Here is a 20675-nt window from a genome sequence, read left to right as displayed (position 1 = left end):
TTTTTTGATTGGGTTGTTTGTTTTTTTTGATATTCAGGTGCATAAACTTTATATATTTTGGAGATTAATCCTTTGTCTGTTGATTCATTTACAAATATTTTCTCCCATTCTGAGGGTTGTCTTTTCATCTTCATTGACATTTAAAGTGATAATAGGTATGTACTATTATTTTATTCCTTGATAGGTATGTACTATTGCCATTTTATTCCTTGTTTTCCAGTTGTTTTTGTAGTTCTTCTCTGTGCATTTCTTCTTTTTGTTTGTCCCATTGTGATCTGATGGTTTTCTTTTGTAGTATGCTTGAGCTCCTTTCTTCTCAGTTTTTGTGTACCTATTGTTAAAAAAAAACATAAGATGATACAATAGGTTTTTGATTCGTAGTTACCATAGGGTTCATATATATTGACCCATAATTATATCTACTTGCTTTAAACCGATAATCATTTAAGTTCAAACACATTCTAAAATATCTATATTTAAATCTTTTTAATTTATATATATATGTATATATACACACACATTCTTTTTTTTTAAAGCCCTTTATTGGAGTATAATTGCTTTACACTGTTGTGCCAGTTTCTGCTGCACAACAAAGTGAATCAGCTGTATTTATACATATATCTCCATATCCTTTCCCTCCCGTGACTCCTTCCCACCCTCCCTATCTCACCCCTCTAAGTCATCACCAATCATCAAGTTGATCTCCCTGTGTTATGCAGCAGCTTCGCACTAGCTGTTTTACATTTGGTGGTGTATATATGTCAATGCTACTCTCTCACTTTGTCCCAGCTTCCCCTTTGCTGTGCCCCACCCCCCACCCCACCATGTCCTCAAGTCCATTCTCTGCATCTACATCTTTATTCTTGCCCTGCCACTGGGTTCATCAGTACCATTTTTTTTAGATTTCATATATCTGTGTTAGCATATGGTATTTGTTTTTCTCTTTTTGGCTTACTTCACTGTGTATGACAGACTCTAGGTCCATCCACCTCAACTACAAATAACTCAATTTATTTCCTTTTTATGGCTGAGTAATATTCCATTGTACATATGTGCCACATCTTCTTTATCCATTCATTTGTTGATGGGCATTTAGGTTGCTTCCATGTCCTGGCTATTGTATGTAGTGCTGCAATGAAATTGTGGTACATATATCTTTTGGGATTATGGTTTTCTTAGGGTATATGCCCAGGAGTGGGATTGCTGGGTCATATGGTAGTTCTATTTTTAGTTTTTTTAAGGAACCTCCATACTGTTTTCCATAGTGGCTGTACCAATTTACATTCCCACCAACAGTGCAAGAGAGTTCCCTTTTCTCCACACCCTCTCCAACATTTATTGTTTCTAGATTTTTTGATGATAGCCATTCTGACTGGTGTGAGGTAATACCTCATTGTGGCTTTCACTTGCATTTCTCTAATGAGTTGTGATGTTGAGTATCTTTTCATGTGTTTGTTAGCCATCTGCATGTCTTCTTTGGAGAAATGTCTGTTTAGGTCTTCTGCCCATTTTTTGATTGGGTTGTTTGCTTTTTTGATATTGAGCTGCATGAGCTGCTTGTATATTTTGGAGATTAATCCTTTGTCAGTTGCTTCATTGGCAAATATTTTCTCCCATTCTGAGGGTTGTCTTCTTGTTTATGGTTTCTTTTGCTGTGCAAAAGCTTTTGAGTTTCATTGCATCCCATTTGTTTATTTTTGTTTTTATTTCCATTTTTCTAGGAGGTAGGTCAAAAAGGATCTTGCTTTGATTTATGTCATGGAGAGTTCTGCTTATGTTTTCCTCTAAGAGTTTTATAGTGTCTGGCTTTACTTTTAGGCCTTTAATCCATTTTGAGTATTTGTGTGTATGGTGTTAGGAAGTGTTCTAATTTCATTCTTTTACATGTAGCTGTCCAATGTTCCCTGCACCACTTATTGAAGAGCCTGTCTTTTCTCCATTGTATATTCTTGCCTCTTTTGTCAAAGATAAGGTGCCCATATGTGCGTGAGTTTATCTCTGGGCTCTCTATTCTATTCCATTGATCTATATTTCTGTTTTTGTGCAAAAATATGGAATGCTTCATGAATTTGCATGTCATCCTTGCACAGGGCCCATGCTAATCTTCTCTGTATCGTTCCAGTTTTAGTATATGTGCTGCCAAAGCAAGTACACACATTCTTTTAAAAACTCTTTTACATTATGGTTTATCACTGGATATTCACTATAATTCCCTGTGCTATACAGTAGGACCTTGTTGTTTACCCATTCTATGTATAATGGTTTGCATATGGCAACCCCAAACTCCCAATTCAACCTTCACCAACCCCTCCCCACCCCCACAACCACAAGCCTGTTCTCTATGTCTGTGAGTCTGCTTCGTTTTCATAGATAGGTTCATTTGTTTCATGTTTTAGATTCCACATATAAGCGATATCATATGCTATTTGTCTTTCTTTTTCTGACTGACTTAGTATGATAATCTCTAAGTCCATAAAAGGTCTACATTTTTAAAAATAAATTTATTTTTGGCTGTGTTGGGTCTTCATTGATGCACACAGGCTTTCTCTAGTTGTGGCAAGTGGGGGCTACTCTTCATTGCAGCACATGGGGTTCTCATTGCAGTGGCTTCTCTTGTGGAGCATGGGCTCTCAGCGTGTGGGCTTCAGTAGTTGTGGCACATGGGCTCAGTAGTTGTGGCTTGAAGGCTTAGTTGCTCCTTAGCATGTGGGATCTTCCCGGACCAGGGATTGAACCCGTGGCCCCTGTGTTGGCACGCAGATTCTTAACCACTGTGCCACCAGGGAAGACCAAATATCTACATTTTTAATTCCCTTCTACTATGTATTGTTTTTCATGTCATATTTTATATCTTCATGCTTATCCCTTTACTGTCTATTGTAGTTGTAATTGCTTTTCCATTTAAAAAATTTTTTAAATCTACGTACTGGCTTATTTAAGTGATCTTCAATCCTTACTACATATTTGCCTTTCCTACTGGGATTTTTCCCTTTCAGAGAAGACCCTTCAACACTTCTTTCAAGGTGAGTTTAATATTGCTGATTTCTTTGTTTTTGCTTATCTGAGAAATTCTTTATCTCTCCTTCTATTCTAAATGATAATCTTTTTGGGTAGAGTATCCTAGGTGGCAGTTTTTTCCCTTTTAGGACTTTGAATATACCATGTCACTCCCTTCTGGCCTTCAGAGTTTCTGCAGAGAAATCAGCTGATAACCTTATGAGGATTCCCTTGTATATGACTCTGTTTTTTTCTCTTGATGCCTTTAGCATTCTCTTTAATTTCTGCCATTTTAATTATGATATGTTTTGGTGTGGGTCTGTTTGGGTTCATCTTGTTGGGGACTTTCTGTACTTTTTGTACCTGGAAGTCTGTTTCCTTCTTTTAGATTTGGGAATTTTTCAGCCATAATTTCTTCAAATGCATTTTCAATCCCCTTCTCTCTCTCTTCTCCTTCTGGAACCCCTATAATGTGAAAGTTGGCATGTTGTATACTATCCCATAGATCCCGTATGTTGCTTTCATTGTTTTTGTTTGTTTTCTTTCTGTCTGCTCTTTCGATTGGGTGATTTCCATTATTCAGTCTTCCAAATCACTGGCATGTTCTGTGTCATTTAGTTGTCTATTTACTGCTTCTAGAGTGCTTTTTATCTCAGAAATTGACTTATCTATTTTTTAAGTCTTAAGTTTCTAGTTCTTTGTTAAAATGATCTGTGCTTAGATTGATTCTCTTAATTCAGTTAGCATTTTTATTACCAACTTCTTGAATTCATTGTCTGGTAGACTTTCTGTTGCATTGTTTTTTCAGGGGTTTTCTCTTGCTCTTTCAATTGAGAGTAGTTCCTCTGCCTTTTCAATTAACTTTCTCTGTCTCTATGAATTTAGGTTAAACAGTTATCTATTGCCTTGAAGACGGGGGTGGAGGGGGGATGTAGGAGCATCCCTGTGTAGATTGCATGTGCCCAGGGTTTTTGATGTGAGGACTGGAGTTGATGTGGATGTCAGCCACATCTTTCCTCAGGGTGTGCTGTCCACTATCACTTTGATAGAGGGTGTGGCTAGTGTTGGCAGACTTAGAGCCTGCACAGGGTGTGAGGCAGACTTCCTCTCTGTTCAGTGGCAGGGGCAGAGTCTGCTCCCAAGTAGCTGGAGTGGCTGCCTTGAGGGTCAGGCTTGAGTTGGCTCTGCTCCTTTTGTGTGTTTTTCCCTCTCCCTGCACTGGGGCCTTTGCCCCAAAGGTGGGCAGTGTTAAGTAAGTGGGGCTTGTGTACTTACAGAGGTCCCATGCATTGCCTATATAGGTTTGTCTGCAGCCTCACTCAGACGTAGCCCAAGGTCACATCTTTTCCCCTGTTGTGGTTGTCCCAGATCTAGTGCAGGGTTGTGGTGTGGAATGGGCAGGGCTCAAGCATTCGCTTGGCTGGGGCTTGTGGCATTCTGGTTGTGGGAACTGAAGCAGCTGGGCTGCTGTCAGAGGTCTGGGCTGCTTCTGTGATGCTGTTTAAGTAAATGCCAGTGGCCTCTGCCATCCCACCTGGACCATAGCCCAGGCACCCCACCCCCACCCCGCCCCGGCCAAGTCTTTTCCCAGGACCTGGCTGCCCTAGATCCAGTACCAAGCTGTGGTGTGGAGTGAGCGGGGCTGGAGTGTTCATTAGCTCAGAATGGGGACTGTGGTATGATAGCAGCCATTAGGACAGACCTCTCTCCACCTGTCTGGGGATGAGCCAGCACCGGTGTATTTCTCAGGAGTGAAGTCTAGGCTTCTCTCCTTTGTGTGGGATGCCCAGTCTGTGGCTCCACCCACTCACCCCCCAGGACAAGTGCCTGCCCTTGTGAGTCCCCTCTTAGGGGCACAGGTGTCGACCCAATGCTTTTTTTTGGGGGGGTGGGGGGCACATTGTGCAGCTTGTAGGATCCTAGTTCCGGGATTGAACCTGGGCCCTCCATTTTTTTGATTTTTCTTTCCGAGCTGCTGTTTTTCTTCCTATCCTACCCAACCACGTGGGAATCCTTCTTGCAGCCTTGACGTACAGGAGTTATTCTGCCAGTTTCCAGTAGTTTTCCATGTGAATTGTCCCACATGTCAATTCATTTTTGATGCGTTTGTAGGAGGTGAGCTCCACATATTCTTACTCCATCTCGATCCCCTTCCCTCTCATTTTTAGTTAGCAGTGCTATAGAATCTTGTCAAGGTTGTTTGCAAGCCTAAATATTATATCCTTAGTCATAGTCTCAAAGGACTCAGTATGATATACCCAGTCTTTTAGAAAATTTCTCAGTAGATCCACTACTGGTGATGGACCCGGAGGTATAAGCAGGGGTTTAACAGATAAGGAAAACACAGGTCAAGCAATAAGAACAGCATCTACAAGGGAACAGAGGCATAAAAGTGCAGAGCATGTTTGGGAAAATGCCATGTGGCAGCACAGTATGTGGCCAGGGCGAGAGGGAGAAAAAGCAGAAGGAAGATCAGAAAGAGAACTCGGGACTAATTGTGAACCATTCTGGAGCATTTACTATGTGACAGGTACTTCACTGATGCTTTCCATACATTTCTTTGAATCCTTTCAATAATGAAAAAAAATAATGTTCACTGTATTCTAATCAACAGATTTGATTTTTCCTATTGCTTTCAAATATGGCAGCTTGCCTTCAATTTGAGTTATTAGTCCAGAAACTTGGTCGTCCACATGCACCCAGTCTTTGTTCTGTGAAGCTGGAGTGGTGTTTTTATCAGCCCAACATCCCTCCCCTTTCTTTTGGTAAAAAGTCTCCATCCCCTGGCCACAGAAGTGGGGACAGAACCCAGACTGAGCCAATCATAGTAACTCATCTCCACCAGGGTTTTCAATATTAGAGCCAGAGAGAAAGTGCCCTGCCTCTCTGTTGGATGTGCGCCAGGAGCTGCCACAACCCCATTGTGGGGAGAAAGCTGACATGCAGAGGGGGCAAGGATGGGCAGTGCTGAGCCACAATCCAGGCAGGGTATCTGCCTCCCGTACCCCTTTCTTTTTACTTAAGCACGTTGTTAGATTTGTGCATTCAGCACATAAAATGTGCTTAGTAAGATGCAGCTGTTACCAGGGCAGATGGGAAGGAGAAGCAATTAGACTGACAAGCCCCTTCACCTCCCCTGTCCTCCTATCTCCAAGAAGTCTCAGATTTACTTTAAAATATATCAACAAAGAAAAACAATAGCGAGAACAAATGTGGCAAAATGTTAACTATTGATGGAGGGAAAGTCATTATGCTAGACCCGACTTTACTTTCTTTAAAAAAGATTATGCAGTTTCCCCTTTTGGTTCTACTGATGTGAACTGCACTGATTTTCAAGTGTTGGGCCAACCTGCAATCCTGGCATGGACCCAGCTTGATCATAAAGTGTTGCTCCTTTGAAGAATGAACTAACCTGGCTTGCTAGTGTTTCGTTTGGGATTCTCATGAAGTAGACTCTGGTTTTCCTTTCTTGTGGTAACTGAACCAGGCTTTGATGCGGGGTTGTATTGACCTCAAGGGAAAAATTGGACAATGTTTTCCTTCTGTTTTCCACACTTGGGGGACTGGTGCTATTCCTTCCTTAAATGTTCTGACCTAAGTTGCAATTACATTTTTTTCCCTGATTTATTTTATTTATTATTTTATTTTTGGCTGCATTGGGTCTTCATGCTGTGTACGGGCTTTCTCTAGTTGTGGCAAACGGGGGCTACTCTTCATTGCAGCACACAGGTTTCTCATTGCGGTGGCTTCTCTTGTTGCGGAGCACAGGCTCTAGGTGCATGGGCTTCAGTAGTTGCAGCATGTGGGCTCAGTAGTTGTGGCTCACGGGCTCTAGAGCACAGGCTCAGTAGTTGTGGCACATGGTCTTAGTTGCTCTGTGGCATGTGGGACCTTCCCGGACCAGGGTTCAAGCCCGTGTCCCCTGCATTGACAGGCGGATTCTTAACCACTGTGCCACCAGGGAAGCCCCACATTTTCTTTTAATTCCTTGATCATTATTTGTATGCTTTCTTGGTATATGTAGCAACAATTTAAAAAATAAACACTTGAAGTAGGAAACAATATTTTTAATTACAAAATGTATCACTTTCTTAGCTAAGGGCAGTGTAATAATTTTACCCTGAAGGCTACACTGGAACCCTCACCCCTGACCTGGATAACAATCCTTTGCACACTTTCCTCACTATCATCCTCACCACTGACATTTATCAGGCAGGAGTGTTTGCCAGGCATTGTGCTGGGTATGTTGCATATGTCATTTCTTCCATTCTCACCAGAAGCCTATGAGGTAGGTAGACACCAGTATTGCCTTCCGCGTTTCAGAAGAGAAAGCTGAATCTTGGCAATCAATGTCTAGGAGCGAGGACTTGAGCCCCGTAAGTCTGACTGCACAGAGTGTGCAATTCACCCACATGTACCACCGCATCCTGGGGAGGCAGCACGGCCCAGGGGGGACTGAAGAAGGAGGCAAGCTGGGCTCCAGCCCACTTCTGCCTCTAACTGGCTGTGAGACCTTGGACAAGTCACATAATCTTCCTGGCCTTGGTGTCCTTGGTGATAACATACAAGATGTGGGGCTTTGAAACTCTGCCTGTGAAGCATGGGGGTTTTGGAGGAACCACCTTGAGCTCAGGTAGGATGAGCAGCTTTCCTTCTTCTGGGTTACATACTGGTTTTCCAGAGGATTTCATTTGAACTATTGGTTCTGAGGCTTTAAAATTCTTGAAGACCATCTGTCTACTCATCAACTTCCTAGGTTCTTTTGTTCTGATGATTCTACTGAATCATGAGATGAATGATTCTACCAATATTCTGATTGTCATCCATCTCATTACCTATTCAGGTCCAAATACGGTGTGGATTATATTCACCTGACCAGAAATCTCCATCACACCCAAATGTTCATTTCTCTAACTTTTCTAGAGTTCTTCACTTTAAGAATGAGACCCAGATAACCCCTAACTTTATTTTCCCCCATATAGAGACATTCTTCAGGTTGTAATACTACCACCCTCTCCTTACACTGCTTTCCACTTAATCTCAGTTGTGCTGAGGCCAGACCCTGACATGCCATATAAGCACTCACATGATTGCTGAATCTGGAGAATAAACTCACGCCTCAAAGGTTAAAAATCAAAGCAGGGGCTTCCTAGGTGGCACAGTGGGTAAGAATCCGCCTGCCAATGCAGGGGACACGGGTTCGATCCCTGCCCCAGGAAGATACCACATGCTGCGGAGCAACTAAGCCCGAAAAAGAAAGGGAAAAAAAAAAATCAAAGCAGCAGATAAAATTTAACTTTTTATGAGACTTCAATTTTTGAAATACATAACTCTTACAGCACAAACACAGTTATTTACACGTTCTTTTTACAAAATATGTATGCCATTTTGAAAGAATACTGTTAAGATCATGATCTAAAATTACCTGTCAGTTCAAGAAGGACTCATGGAATCTGATCTCCAGAAATCCACAGTACAATGACTTAAATAAAACATCAGGGCTGAACGTCAGGGCTTACCAACACATAAAAATACTAGTTCTCTATCTCAGTGGTCAGCAAACCATGGCCTGTGGCCCAAATCCAGCTGGTGGCCTGTTTTTGTACAACTGCAAGCTAGACATGGCTTTAACAGTTTTAAAGGATCGTTAAAAACTAAACAAAGGCTAAACAAAGAATATGCAACACAGACACATGTGGGCTTGCAAAGTTTCCTGACCTTGTATTATATGAAACTGACTGAGAGAGACAACTACTGGGATATACTGATAAGTATTAAAAAGAGACACCACTGTTATGGGCCAGTACCATCAGCACTACTCATTTCTAAAATGAGGCACTTCTGTTTGAATATGTACATCTTCAAAACATAATTACATCTGGCAAGTAGCTCTGCTACTTAACTCTAGCCCTTTATAATCAGGCCTCCACATGAAATCACAGTATTCTTAGGGGCTGAAGAAAACAAACACAAAGTATCAGATGTCAGTCACTGAGCTCATAAGTAATAGTAAGTGGGTTAAGATCACAGAGTCTTAAATGTGAATAAAATCCGTAATTTAGAAACTGCCAATAGGATGTGATATTGCTGCATTATTTAAATAACATCTAAAATATGTTTACACATCCCAATTCATTGTTTTCGAAAGCAAGGATAACTTAGTTAACTTACTAGCTACTTACTTTAAAAATGAGAAATGGAAAAAAGAAACAAACGAAAAACCTCCAAAGTGTAAAACCATAGCAAAAGCTCTGGAATGCAAAAGACTGGGGACTCTTAGCAATAGCACTCAAGCTGACCTAGGCGTCTCGTATTAGTTTGCTTCTCAGTTCCCATAGCATCCATTGCTGTCTCTCATCAGTGAGCCTTTTCATTAAAGGAAAGACAGGTCCATGAGCAAACGCTTTAAAAAGTAAAACCAGAGCTGCTCAACACACACATTTTCCGTGTGTTGGTTAAGCAATTCCTGGTCAATAGGCTATCTTCACTCCAGAAAACAGGTATTGTACTGGATGTTTTTCCTTCTTCAGGCCAAGCTAGCTAAGCATCACATCATGAAGACATCTCTGATGCCGAGTTTTAAAATGTTCAGTGAATGCTGAGGTAGATTTTCAGATGAAGATCTTTTATACCCTGATTCGATCAGGACTAGCTTCTTTGTGTATCCTCCTTCTGGGAAATATCTTCCGCTTAAGTGCAATTAACTAAAGGATGAAAGACAGAAAATAAATTTTAATTCTCCAGGTTGACAAACTTTGACTTTCTTTCTGAGGGTCATATGACCTTAATCTTTTCCACAGCCCTATACATAAAAAACAGACAGCAAACAAGTCTCTATCATCCCTCCCCTCGAAACAAAACCAACCATTAATTTTGTTTGACTTTTGTAGGGTTAAAATTATTCTGATCCAAGTTTCTTTTTTTTAAGACCTATAAAAACTGTCTGTCACATCTTTCTACTGAAGGAAACTGACTTTTCGGCTATTAAGATACTGTCTCTGGGTTTGAAAATGACCACATATGTAAGCTAGAATGTTTTTTTAAGAAGTCTATCACCGTTTTTTCCCCTATACTTAGTAACCATAGCAGTAATCACTGGACATTGCCTGTATTTTCAAGTTTATGAATGGGTTGAAATGCAAAAGTTCATTTATAACTTAGTAGCTTTGAACTTGGATAAATACTTGGAATAGAAAGTTTATCCATAATGCATCTGAAATAGAAAAACTGACCATCTTTATAAGAAAATTTAAATGAGAAAAATGTGTTCTTTACTGTTTCAATTTCTACTCCTCCATCTTGAGGTGAAAGCAGAGCTCTGCCCAAGCATGGACCACAGTGGTCTGGATGATGAGCTGGGATTCTGGGGCAGCAGAAGATGCGGCACTGGCTCATTTGTTTCTGAGTGTGGTAGGAGTTGAAGAATTTGAATCAAGTAGGTAAAGAGCAGCGTGCCAGGGAGCAGAGGAGATTTATTCTTCCCTTCCTCTCCTCCTGCCTCTCTGGGCCCCTATTCTCTGCAGGTATAAACAACATCAAGGAAAGACCCTCCTGTTCCTTCCACAGTCACCAGCTGCTCCTTTCAGCCAGCGTCCTCTCCTTCCCCACTGCAGGCCAGCACACAGCTGACTCACAGGTTCCTCACTGGACCTCTGTTCTAAAAGCAGGTACAGGGGCTTCCTAGGTGGTGCAGTGGTTAAGAATCCGCCTGCCAATGCAGAGGACACAGGTTCGAGCCCTGGTCCGGGAGGATCCTGCATGCCATGGAGCAACTAAGCTCATGCACCACAATTACTAAGCCTGTGAGCCACAGCTATTGAGCCCACGTGCCACAACTACTGAAGCTCACGCGCCTAGAGCCCTGCTCTGCAATAAGAGAAGCCACCACAATAAGAAGTCCGTGCAACGAAGACCCAATGCATGCAATCAATTTTAAAGAAATCAATAAAAGCAGGTACAGACTGTTTTTTGTTTTTTTTTTAACCTAAGATTTTTACTTGCCAGGAACAATGGCAACAAGTTCAAGAGCAAGGTCTCTATTCCCTGGGAAGTGGATGAAGGTTAAATTGCATACCTGCTGGCCTGCCAGACCTTTATTTCCTGAGTCTCCTTCCATCTGCAGGAGGAAGCCCAGGGCTGTTTACCCTAAAGGTCTTGGGCCACTGCCGCCTCCTCAATTTAAGTACACTCAGTGTAAGCTTCCCATTGCGACCACCAGAAAAGCTCCATTCAAGAGTCCTCTGGAATGAGGCTGAGGCGGGTTCTCCCACCCAGCACAAGTCGGGTCGACCCAGACACCAGTCCTTTCCTTCTGAATCCTTTCTCTTCAGAGCATTTCACACCTGCTGTGGCCTAATAAGGATTCTCTTATCCCTTTCTTTTGATCTCACGAATCTCTCTCTTACTTCTGGACCATAAGCTGAAGCAGGCTGTGTGTGCGCCTGCGTGGGGAAGAACTCCCAGCAATTCAAAGGGGATGTAAGTGAGAGACAGCGTGTGTGCACAAGTCAGGCACCATCGACAGAATAGGGGAGGTCTGAAGATAAGACATTGTGGTCACTTTCAGAAAGATTAAAAGAAAGAAAATCGGAGACCAGAGAAAATTAGAATTAGATGCAGATTCTAGGTGGTTTTTTTGGTTTTAAATACTTTGACTTGTAGACTTCAGGCTACAACCAACAAGCTCCTTTTATTGAGCTCCAGGCAGTAGATTCAGAAGATAAATGGGGGAAAAAAAAGGCGATTATGATTGCTGCCTGAATATTATGAAATATTTGGCATATGACCTTATAAGCCAATAGGAGAAATAAACATTTTCTTTTTATGAATTTATATCATTTTCTTTTCAAAAAAATCAGATGCTAATATACCAAGAAATATTGTTTGACAGCCACATAAAATATATAAGGCTTACCTGTTCAGCAAAAAATGAGAATACGGTAAACATAATCAATGTTGCTAGCACACAATGAGTCCAAAACTTCAATTTGTCTCGATATGCCCTCCTGTTCAGAGAGAAAAGAAGGCAAGTATGTAGTTCTGTGTAGGGTTTAACTATCATTAGTTAGTAAAACTAAGTATAACTATATATACTACTTACTAGCGTAGCAAACTATACTAGTTTAGCAAAGACAATATTGTGAAACATAAAAACAATGTCTGGAGGCAATTCTAAAATGTTAACATAATTATACATTTATACATTATAAACATATATACATAGTTATACATATATAATTTCATAATTATATGTGAGTTCAGATTTTTTACTGTTATAGTAAATATTAGAATTAGTAAAAGTTACCCAGGCAAGGGAGAGGGCTTAAAAATTAGAATTTTTAACAAATTAAATAAAACCCCCTCTTCCATTCATTTTTATTCACATTCACTTATTCACTCAATCACCCAATAAACACTTCCAGTGGATACAGGGAGGTGATTAAGAAGCCCCTGCTCTAAAGTATCTGCGAAGCTGAGATGCTGACGTGCAGACAGCGAGCCACCACTCAAGGCGGACAGAAATATCTATTATCAGAAGCAGAGTCGTGTGGAAAGACAGTGCAATGAGGAAGGCACCACAGAGGTGGCGACACTTCACTTGAGCCTTGACGTGGGGCAGGAGAGCCTGTGGCTGCGCAGGGGACGAGCATCAGCAGGGCTGCGAGCTGGTCCTGCACAGCTGAGGCACGTCTGGCACGAAGCACTAGGGGTGCTCGGCCAAGGAGGCGCAGAGGGGCGCCAGCTGCAGCTGCTCTGGAAAACCACGTGCTGGGGCTTAGACATAACACTCCAGCGGGAAGGGGATGCGATATAGACATGTAGTGTGTGTGGGTCACAGTCGGGGTGACCATGGTGGCCACCTGAAGGATGGATGTCACAAGCAGGTGACTAGAGGCAGGCAGTCTGATGGGTCCAGGCAGAGAAAAGAATGAGGGCTGTACCAGGGCAGTGAGAAGGGAAAGAAACAAGCGAGAGAAGAGACATTCTGAGGGTGGAATCAACTGGCCTGGGAGAAAGGATATTGGGGATAAACATGGGGAGAACAGCAGTTTCCTCACCTGGAATTTGGAAATAATAATTTATGAAGATTAAATAAATGCTTAACATAAGGCTTAGAAGATATGCTAACAACTACCAGGTTCGGGCCTCTGTGCTGAGTTCCAGACTCATTCACAACTGTCTGGTAGTGGGTGTCTCTACTCCAAGTCACATATTCAAAATGGCACCCTGCCCTGCACTGTTCTTCCTGCGTTTCCTACGTTAAGAGGATCACAGCCAGCTCAGAGCGTTCTAACGTCTGCGGTATCATTCAGAATCTATGTGCACTTTGAAGAGCTAAGAAGCCAGAAGCTCTGACAAAGCTAATGAGTTGCCCCAGTGACCAGAGAACCCTGTAATAGCTGGGGGGGGGGGGACACTGAGCTCCCCTCCGTCACCCACGCACAGCCACCCCTGCACTGAGAACCTACTACGCACCAGGTAGGCAGGAAGAGACCACCTCTGCCCCTGACGGGGGCTCACGCCCTACCAGGAATGCCAAGCACACCTCAGGGATTGCTGTGCAGTGCAGAAGCTGCCATTCCCGAGGCAGGAACAGGAGCAAGGCCACTGCAGGAACCCGAGGGAGATGACAGCACAGAATCATGAAAGGAAAGAGAAGGAACGTTTCTAGGAAGTAGGGCGGGGTTGCTGGGTTAGCAGTGAGAGACGATGCAGAAGCAGAGGAGGCTGAGGAAACGGAAGCCCCCAGATCAGGGAACTGCCAGGTGCATGTGTACAACACAGAAATCAAAGCCCTCTCAAGCTACTCTTAAACCCACTCCTTTCTTATCAGTAGGACCCTTAAAGGTAAATTTAGTCACAAACAGGATTTGGGGGGGTTGACAGTTGGAACCATCCAAAGATATTTTTTCTGAGGTAAAGGAAAGTGAAAATGATGAAAAGCTGTTCCTTGCCATTGCTAGAGGACAAGTTATTTAGTAATAACTTCTCCTTATGAAAATAAAAATATGTAGATATTAGCAGTATACATGCTAATTGTCTCACCCACTGCAAGACATCAGAGTTCTAGTTGCCAGGGTCTGTTAATTTCCTCTCTCAAATCTCTCAAATTGTACCTACTGCTTTCTCTTTATTCCCTGGGCCATGTCCTTGGTTCACACCTTGACCATCTGCTTCTAGGACAACTGAAATGCTCATTACTTATCTCTCCACCTCCACTTCCCAGACAACACTGGCTCACGCCAAACACCTTCCTCACCAGTCCAGCCCCTGCAACCACTGTTAGTTATCTTTCCAAATCATGAATTCTGATGGCAACAAACATCTAAAAAAACCTCTCCTGGGAAGCCCTATTCTCTAAAGAAAAACATCTAACTCAGATACAGCCCTTCACAATTTCTTCCTTCCCTCTCCACAGCACTGTCTTCTGTACCTCAGTGTCTTTGCACATGCCATTTCTTCTATCAGGAACTCTCTCCTACTTGGAAGAGTCCTTTGCATAATTCAAAACCAAGTCAAAATGTCACTGTCCCCCCATAGAACTAGCTGCTTCCTCCTTTGTGCTCCAACAGGCCTGAACCCTATCACACTCTGTATCACAACTGTTCACCTGGCTGGTGGTGAAGGCTGGTGCTGTACTCCTTCCCTCTCTGCACAGGCACATTCCTCGTTTAATCGTGCTTCACCTTACTGCACTCCACAACCCTGTTGTCAAGCAAGTCTGTCAGCCCCATTTTTCTGACAGCCTTTGTTCACTTCATATTTCTGTATCACATCTTGGTAATTCTTGCAGTATTTCAAATTTCTTCATTATTATATTTGTTATGGTGATCTAGGATCAATGATCTTTGGTATTACTACAACTTGCTGAAGGCTCAGATGATGGTTAGCATTTTTAACCAATATTTTAAAATTAAGGTTTGTACTTTTTTTTTTAGATATAATGCTATTGCACACTTAATAGACTGCAATATAGTCTGAACATAATTTTTATACGCACTGGGAAATCCAGTGGTCTGGAACCGAACCCGCAGTATCTTCAAGGTTTGCCTGTATTCCTAGCACCTGGTGTGGCAGGCAGGCAAGGGGTCAAAAATTTCCCTAAGTTGAAGATAAAATCATTTTTATAACTAAGTGTTGGTAGTAAAATACGAGAAGGAAACATGATAAAGCAGCTTTGGAATACAGTGGAACAATGGTACGGAGGGCTAGGAATCAGGCTGGACTTGCCACTTATCAGCTGCTCCACCTTCAGCAAATCACTCACTTCTGTTACTGTGTTCTCACCTGTCACATGGCAACAAGAGTAGCACCTTTCATTGTAGAGTAAATATACTGCCCAGCACAGTGTCCGCTGTACAGCAGGTACTCAAGAAACAGGGCAGCCACTCTGATGGCAGTGATGACGGAAAAAGGCTCAGCAGATGTGCTTGGCCAGTGAGCTCAACAAAAACTATTCGTGTATTTTTAGAAAGAAATTAAAGCAAATAACACAATAAAGAAATTTCATCACTCTAAAAAAATATATACACACACATATATGAAACATGAAAGCTTACCATTCCTGTAGCTCATGCATATGAAGGAAACGGTTCCGATACTCCCTTGGCAGCTCAAACTGGGATGGGATGGGGAACATGGATTCATAGAAGTCCCTGAGAACGGCCTTCACTGTCTGGGCATCTTTATGATTGTGGTCAATGTTGTCATTCAGGCAAACGAACTTCCTGGAAATGAGAGAGACCCAGGGTTATTATTGGTTATTATAAGGATGATCCTTACCTAACAAAAGTGTGGATTCCGAATATGTGTTAAATGGACTTATGTCCCAAGTTGTTGCATTTACTTATATGATTCCCTAGGGCAATAATGTTCTGTAGAATTTTTCTTTAGATATTGCTCTCCTGTAAAACAAAAAGAACCAAGGATGATAATTTTGAATGTGCCTTCTAGCCATGGGAGTAAATTATTTTAATTTCTATTTGGCATGTCCCCAGTGAGGTGTTAACTGACTGAAGCATTCTGTTAGCATCCAGCGGAAAAAACTACTTAGTGGCTACAACTTAGTTCTCTAAACTGATACAGTTACATTACTAAGAACGGTCAAGCAGATAATTGAGACAGAGAGGGTTTCCTTTTGATTTTATGAGGTTGGTGATGACGTTATTACTTAATATGCCTCCAACCAGGCTGTAAGATGCTAGAGTTCCAGCAACAAGTGGGTGACAGCAGTGTCTCCCTACTTGTTTCCAGTTTCCTTCCAGGCAGCAGTCACTAAACTGAGGGCCCATTAAAATGGTAGGTAGGGATAATACCACTTCTGAAGTACATTTAATTTTTTTTCAAATTTTATAAAGTCTAATAAAGCCCTGAGATCCTACTACCAACTTAGAGGAAACACAGAGGACATAAGAACACACTGAACAACTGGGAGACAATCAGAAAAGTCCAAAGTTCAAGAAATCTACAAAAGATATAATCTGATTTCTTCATATACAGATGTAAACATTTATATGGTTAAAAAAAAGAGATGGGGGAACCCATGGACTTAATTGAATTTACCTGACATCATTTCAAACCAACAAAGTTATTAAAAAAAATGCTTATAAAAGACAACGGGGGGGAAGTCTCTGCTTATTGAAGATGAGTGATGAGTAAGTGAAAGTTCACTATCCTATCTCTTCTCTAAACTTGAGGAATGCTTTAAATTAAAGGATGTTAAAGAGTTATAGCAACCAAATATGATGCATAAGCCTTGACTGTTTCCTAGATTAAAAACCGACAGCAGCCATAAAGAGCATCTGGAAGCAACTGAGGAAATTTGAATACAGATCACCCATTAGATGGTATTATTTAGTCAGTGTTAAGGTTCTTGGATATGTGTTAATGGTCCTTGTGGTATGAAGAAGAATGACTTTGTATAGGAGACATATGCTAAAATACAAAGGGTAAAGGGTCTGGATGTCTGCAACTAATTTTCAAATGGTTTAGCAAAGAAAACAAAAACAAAAACTTTGTGTTTTTGTGTTTGTATAGAGAGATGAAGAGAGAGATCAAACAGACATGACAGAATGCTGACAATTTAAAAGTCTGAGTTAAGGGTTTATTGTACTATTTTTTTCAATTTTTCTGTATCTTCAAAATTTTTCAATAAGTTGGGAAAAGTTAAAGCAGGAAGTATGTGTATGAGACAAAGAGTACATGCAGACACAGGGTAACTAAAGCAGACCCTGCTGGGCACCCGGCAGACACTCCCTCTCCTTCCTGCGAGAGCTTGCATCTTGCTCAGTACCTCTCCCACCATGTGCTGAATCAAAGGGGGGCAACCCTGCCCCAACCCCAGAGTCAGCTTCTGACTAGTGTAAGTGAATCGCCCCCTTCACAGGGACCAGCACAGCAATAGAGGAGGGCACAACATACAACACACAGGAAGGGACCTTCCCTACAGCCTCAAAACATGGCTAAGTCTGCAGGGACATCGGAACTGCTGCAGCTGCCTGAGGATGAAGCCAACACAAGCAGCAGGGCAGGAGGGCAGCAGAGCCCAGATACTCCTATCCCAGATTCCCTGTTCATGCGATAAACCTGTCCTTAGAGTGTAAGTCAGAAGGCTGGTTTTCCACTCCTGACATAAAAATGAGCCCCCCAAAGTAAAATAGAACAAGAGTTAAAAATGATGAAATCTGTTCAGGGTTAAAGGAGGTACTGGGCCCGGCAGACACTGCTGGAAAAGTCTTGGGTCTTTTTAGCAAAACCCTATCCCTTTAAATATCATGAAGATGTCTGAATCCTCTCACCCAACAACTTTCAAACTGGTACAAGACATAAAAGTACAGTGTATAACTAAAAATGCTAAATTCTCACTTGGTCTTACTACAGATCACCAATGACTGAGCAAGCACGTCAACAGAATCGGAGAAGCAAAAAGCAAGTATTGACATGGGCTCTTAAAGTTATTTTTTAAAAAATTTAAGCAGGGCATTCTAAGGGAACAGCATGTATAAAAAAGAACGGCAAGCTGGGTGGTTCTTATTGTGGCTTATTTTTGCTTAGCTTGTGGGAAATATTTGTTATTTTGTAGGACACAAAGTATTTTATGAATACACTACATAAAAATATTTTCTTTTTTCTTAAAATTTCATATTCTCCCCTCCCAATTCCCTCCAAAAAAATCAAAATGGAATTTTAAGAAAAAATACCATGGTTTTAAAATGCCTAGAAATTTTACACCTATGATCATGTATAATTAAAATCATAATTTTAAATAAGGTAAAACTGAACTTCCAAAAGCATTTAAAAGACAGATGAAAATGTTCAATTTCACATGCCAAGGTTTTTTTTCTGATAAACTACTGAAACACCTATTTCCCACTGAAGTTCAAAACTCAAAAATGCAGATTTTAACCAATTTTATCAAGCTAGGGCAACTTTTAGGGGACCAGGCTGGAAATACTCAAGGTTTATGTAAACCTGAACATTTAATTCATCCCCAAAGAATGACTGCAGTTTACTGCACTAATTTTCACATCTATGGTAGCATTCCTTTTTCCTCAGAAGCTAATTTGAACTTTACTTTGAATTGCAAAAATGGGTCTAACCATCAGAACAACGTCTCTGGAAGCGCCTTTTTAGAAATGCTCTGAGAGTGCTAGCCATCCGGCCTCACCTCCCCCACGATGCTGTCCACCCCTCAGCCCAGCCCTCTGCCTCACTGAACAGTCCTGTCCCTGGCCTCTGAGATGTCCACGCTAGTCCCTGTGCACGGGGGGGCCCCAGTCTCAACTCACAACTCCCATCTCTTGGTTCAAACTCTACCTCTACCGTTAAATATTTCCGTCCGCTCCACATAGAAATAAGACACTCCCTCTTCTCTAGTCCTACTGCCTTTTTTCATGTTTACTTGCATGGTTAAAGATATTTCTAAAGTTACAGGAATTCTCAGTACTTTCTATTCAATTGTGCTGTGAACCTAAAATGCTCTAAATTAAAAACAACGGCAACAAACAACAGCAGCAGTACCTGGGGTTTTTTCTTATATCATCCAACTGGCCAACCACATGAGAAACATTGGTACGAATCATCTTAAAAGCAATTTCTTCTTCTCCCATGATTTCAAATCTAATTATCAAAACATATTTAGAGAGTTTAAATATTTATGTGGATATGTAAAATACAATTTCAATAAGAAAAGCATTTCATAAAACTTCAAAAAAGTCAACGTCCTTGGAATGACAATCTTTCTATATTACTAAAGAAAATAATCTCCCCTAAATTTCAAAGAATGCTTAATAAACTATGGTAAAATTATGAAAATACCACACTCATAATTATTCTTAAATTAAACAAAGAGAAAATGTATGTAGTACTTACCTATATTTGTTTTTGTCCTTATATGCTTTGTGGATTTTATCAGTTACTGGTTTACAGTTGGTTACTAGACTTTTAGTGACTGGTGGCTGTGAGAAAATACAAACATTACATCAGTGCAAAGACTAGGGCATGTGAAGTGAGGCAAGTGAAGCACTCATCTCAGATGCAAAATTTCAGGGGGCACAGAAAGACTCAGTAATTAAGATGAATATTTAATGCAATATTTTAAAAAATCAAATTGGCATACTATGGCCCACATGCTAATTGCCTGTTTTTGTGAACAAAGTTTTATTTTAATCACACATTACTACACACTAACAGTTAAAACAGTCTTGTAAGTTATTGTTATAGTTTTTCAAAACGAAAATAAATTTTGAAGATACACTGTAATGAACTGGTTTATATGATACTCAAAAGCTAAGCTGGCATTCTTATAGTTTAATTAAAAAATATTTTATCCTGTGTGTAACCACAGTTAATTACAGTAATGAAGCCAACACCCTGGCTAAGAGTTCACTCGAATAATGTTAACTAATGCTGTGTGTATAACTAAGTGCTTATGCTCTAAACAGTCTTGAGGCTTATGCAAATAAGCTAACTTATAACTGTCAGCAAAGCAGCTCCTACTTACTTAATCCTTAGCATTTGAAGGATATCTGCTGATTCTAAATCTCATGCCAGATATTTGGTAAAACGATAAAATACTCTAATAGATGAATATGTATGCATTTCTTAAAAAAACCCTAAAATCACTTAAGAACCTTTCATCATGCCTGTAAAAAGGAAAGATGAATAACTGTTTTCTACACACAGATCATCTTCCTTAGAAAAGAACACTCGTCTCTATATAAGTACAGGGGGTTGGTAACTGTTCCTTTCTAGGAACCCAAAGTTTATAGAGAGGGAAAGACGGGCAAGTGAACGGACAGATGTGGAAATACAGGTGGTGAAAGACAAGTCTGGAGCGAGCACTGAAACAGGCTGAGCCACTCACAAAGCTCCCTAGATCTGGGGTGACATCCGTGGCCTCTAAGGCAACCTGTCAGCACAATCACAGTGTGGTCCCCAAGAGCGTGACGACCAGAGAGGCTGAGGGGAGATGGTTTAGGAGCCCAGCACACTTTCTCTTTCCTTCCTCCTCTGTCCAATGCTCTGGGTTTGCCCGCCAAGAAGAAATCAGGGCAGCCTGGAACTCACGGCTCACTGTCTCCCTCCTGGAGAAAGGGTGTACCCAGATCTCTGATAACTGGTAGAAACTTTAGTTATTTTGACAAATACATAAAAAAAAATTTTTAAACCAGGACAGA

General features: G+C 41.2%; 1 protein-coding gene and 1 non-coding gene across 9 annotated transcripts in view; both read right to left on the bottom strand.

The window, feature by feature from the left end:
* Positions 1-2045: 2045 nt before the first annotated feature.
* Positions 2046-2152, bottom strand: LOC130857971 (U6 spliceosomal RNA). The gene has a single exon (XR_009054955.1). It is a non-coding gene; the product is annotated as a U6 spliceosomal RNA (small nuclear RNA).
* Positions 2153-8289: 6137 nt separating this feature from the next.
* The window catches only part of GNPTAB (N-acetylglucosamine-1-phosphate transferase subunits alpha and beta), an 82085-nt gene continuing 69699 nt past the window's right edge, over positions 8290-20675 (bottom strand). For all 8 annotated transcript variants that reach the window (XM_057742438.1, XM_057742436.1, XM_057742439.1 and 5 more), the window contains 5 exons: positions 19369-19454; positions 19018-19116; positions 15558-15725; positions 11912-12002; positions 8290-9701 (listed from right to left, as the gene is read on the bottom strand). In XM_057742438.1, the coding sequence (XP_057598421.1) occupies positions 9624-9701; positions 11912-12002; positions 15558-15725; positions 19018-19116; positions 19369-19454 (522 nt within the window). In that variant the 3' untranslated portion in view covers positions 8290-9623. The remainder of the gene's footprint in view (positions 9702-11911; positions 12003-15557; positions 15726-19017; positions 19117-19368; positions 19455-20675) is intronic.

Source organism: Hippopotamus amphibius, chromosome 7, assembly GCF_030028045.1.
Source record: "Hippopotamus amphibius kiboko isolate mHipAmp2 chromosome 7, mHipAmp2.hap2, whole genome shotgun sequence".
NCBI classification, from domain to species: domain Eukaryota; kingdom Metazoa; phylum Chordata; class Mammalia; order Artiodactyla; family Hippopotamidae; genus Hippopotamus; species Hippopotamus amphibius.
Note: the sequence above shows the minus strand (reverse complement) of the source record. Positions and strands in the feature narration are given on the sequence as shown.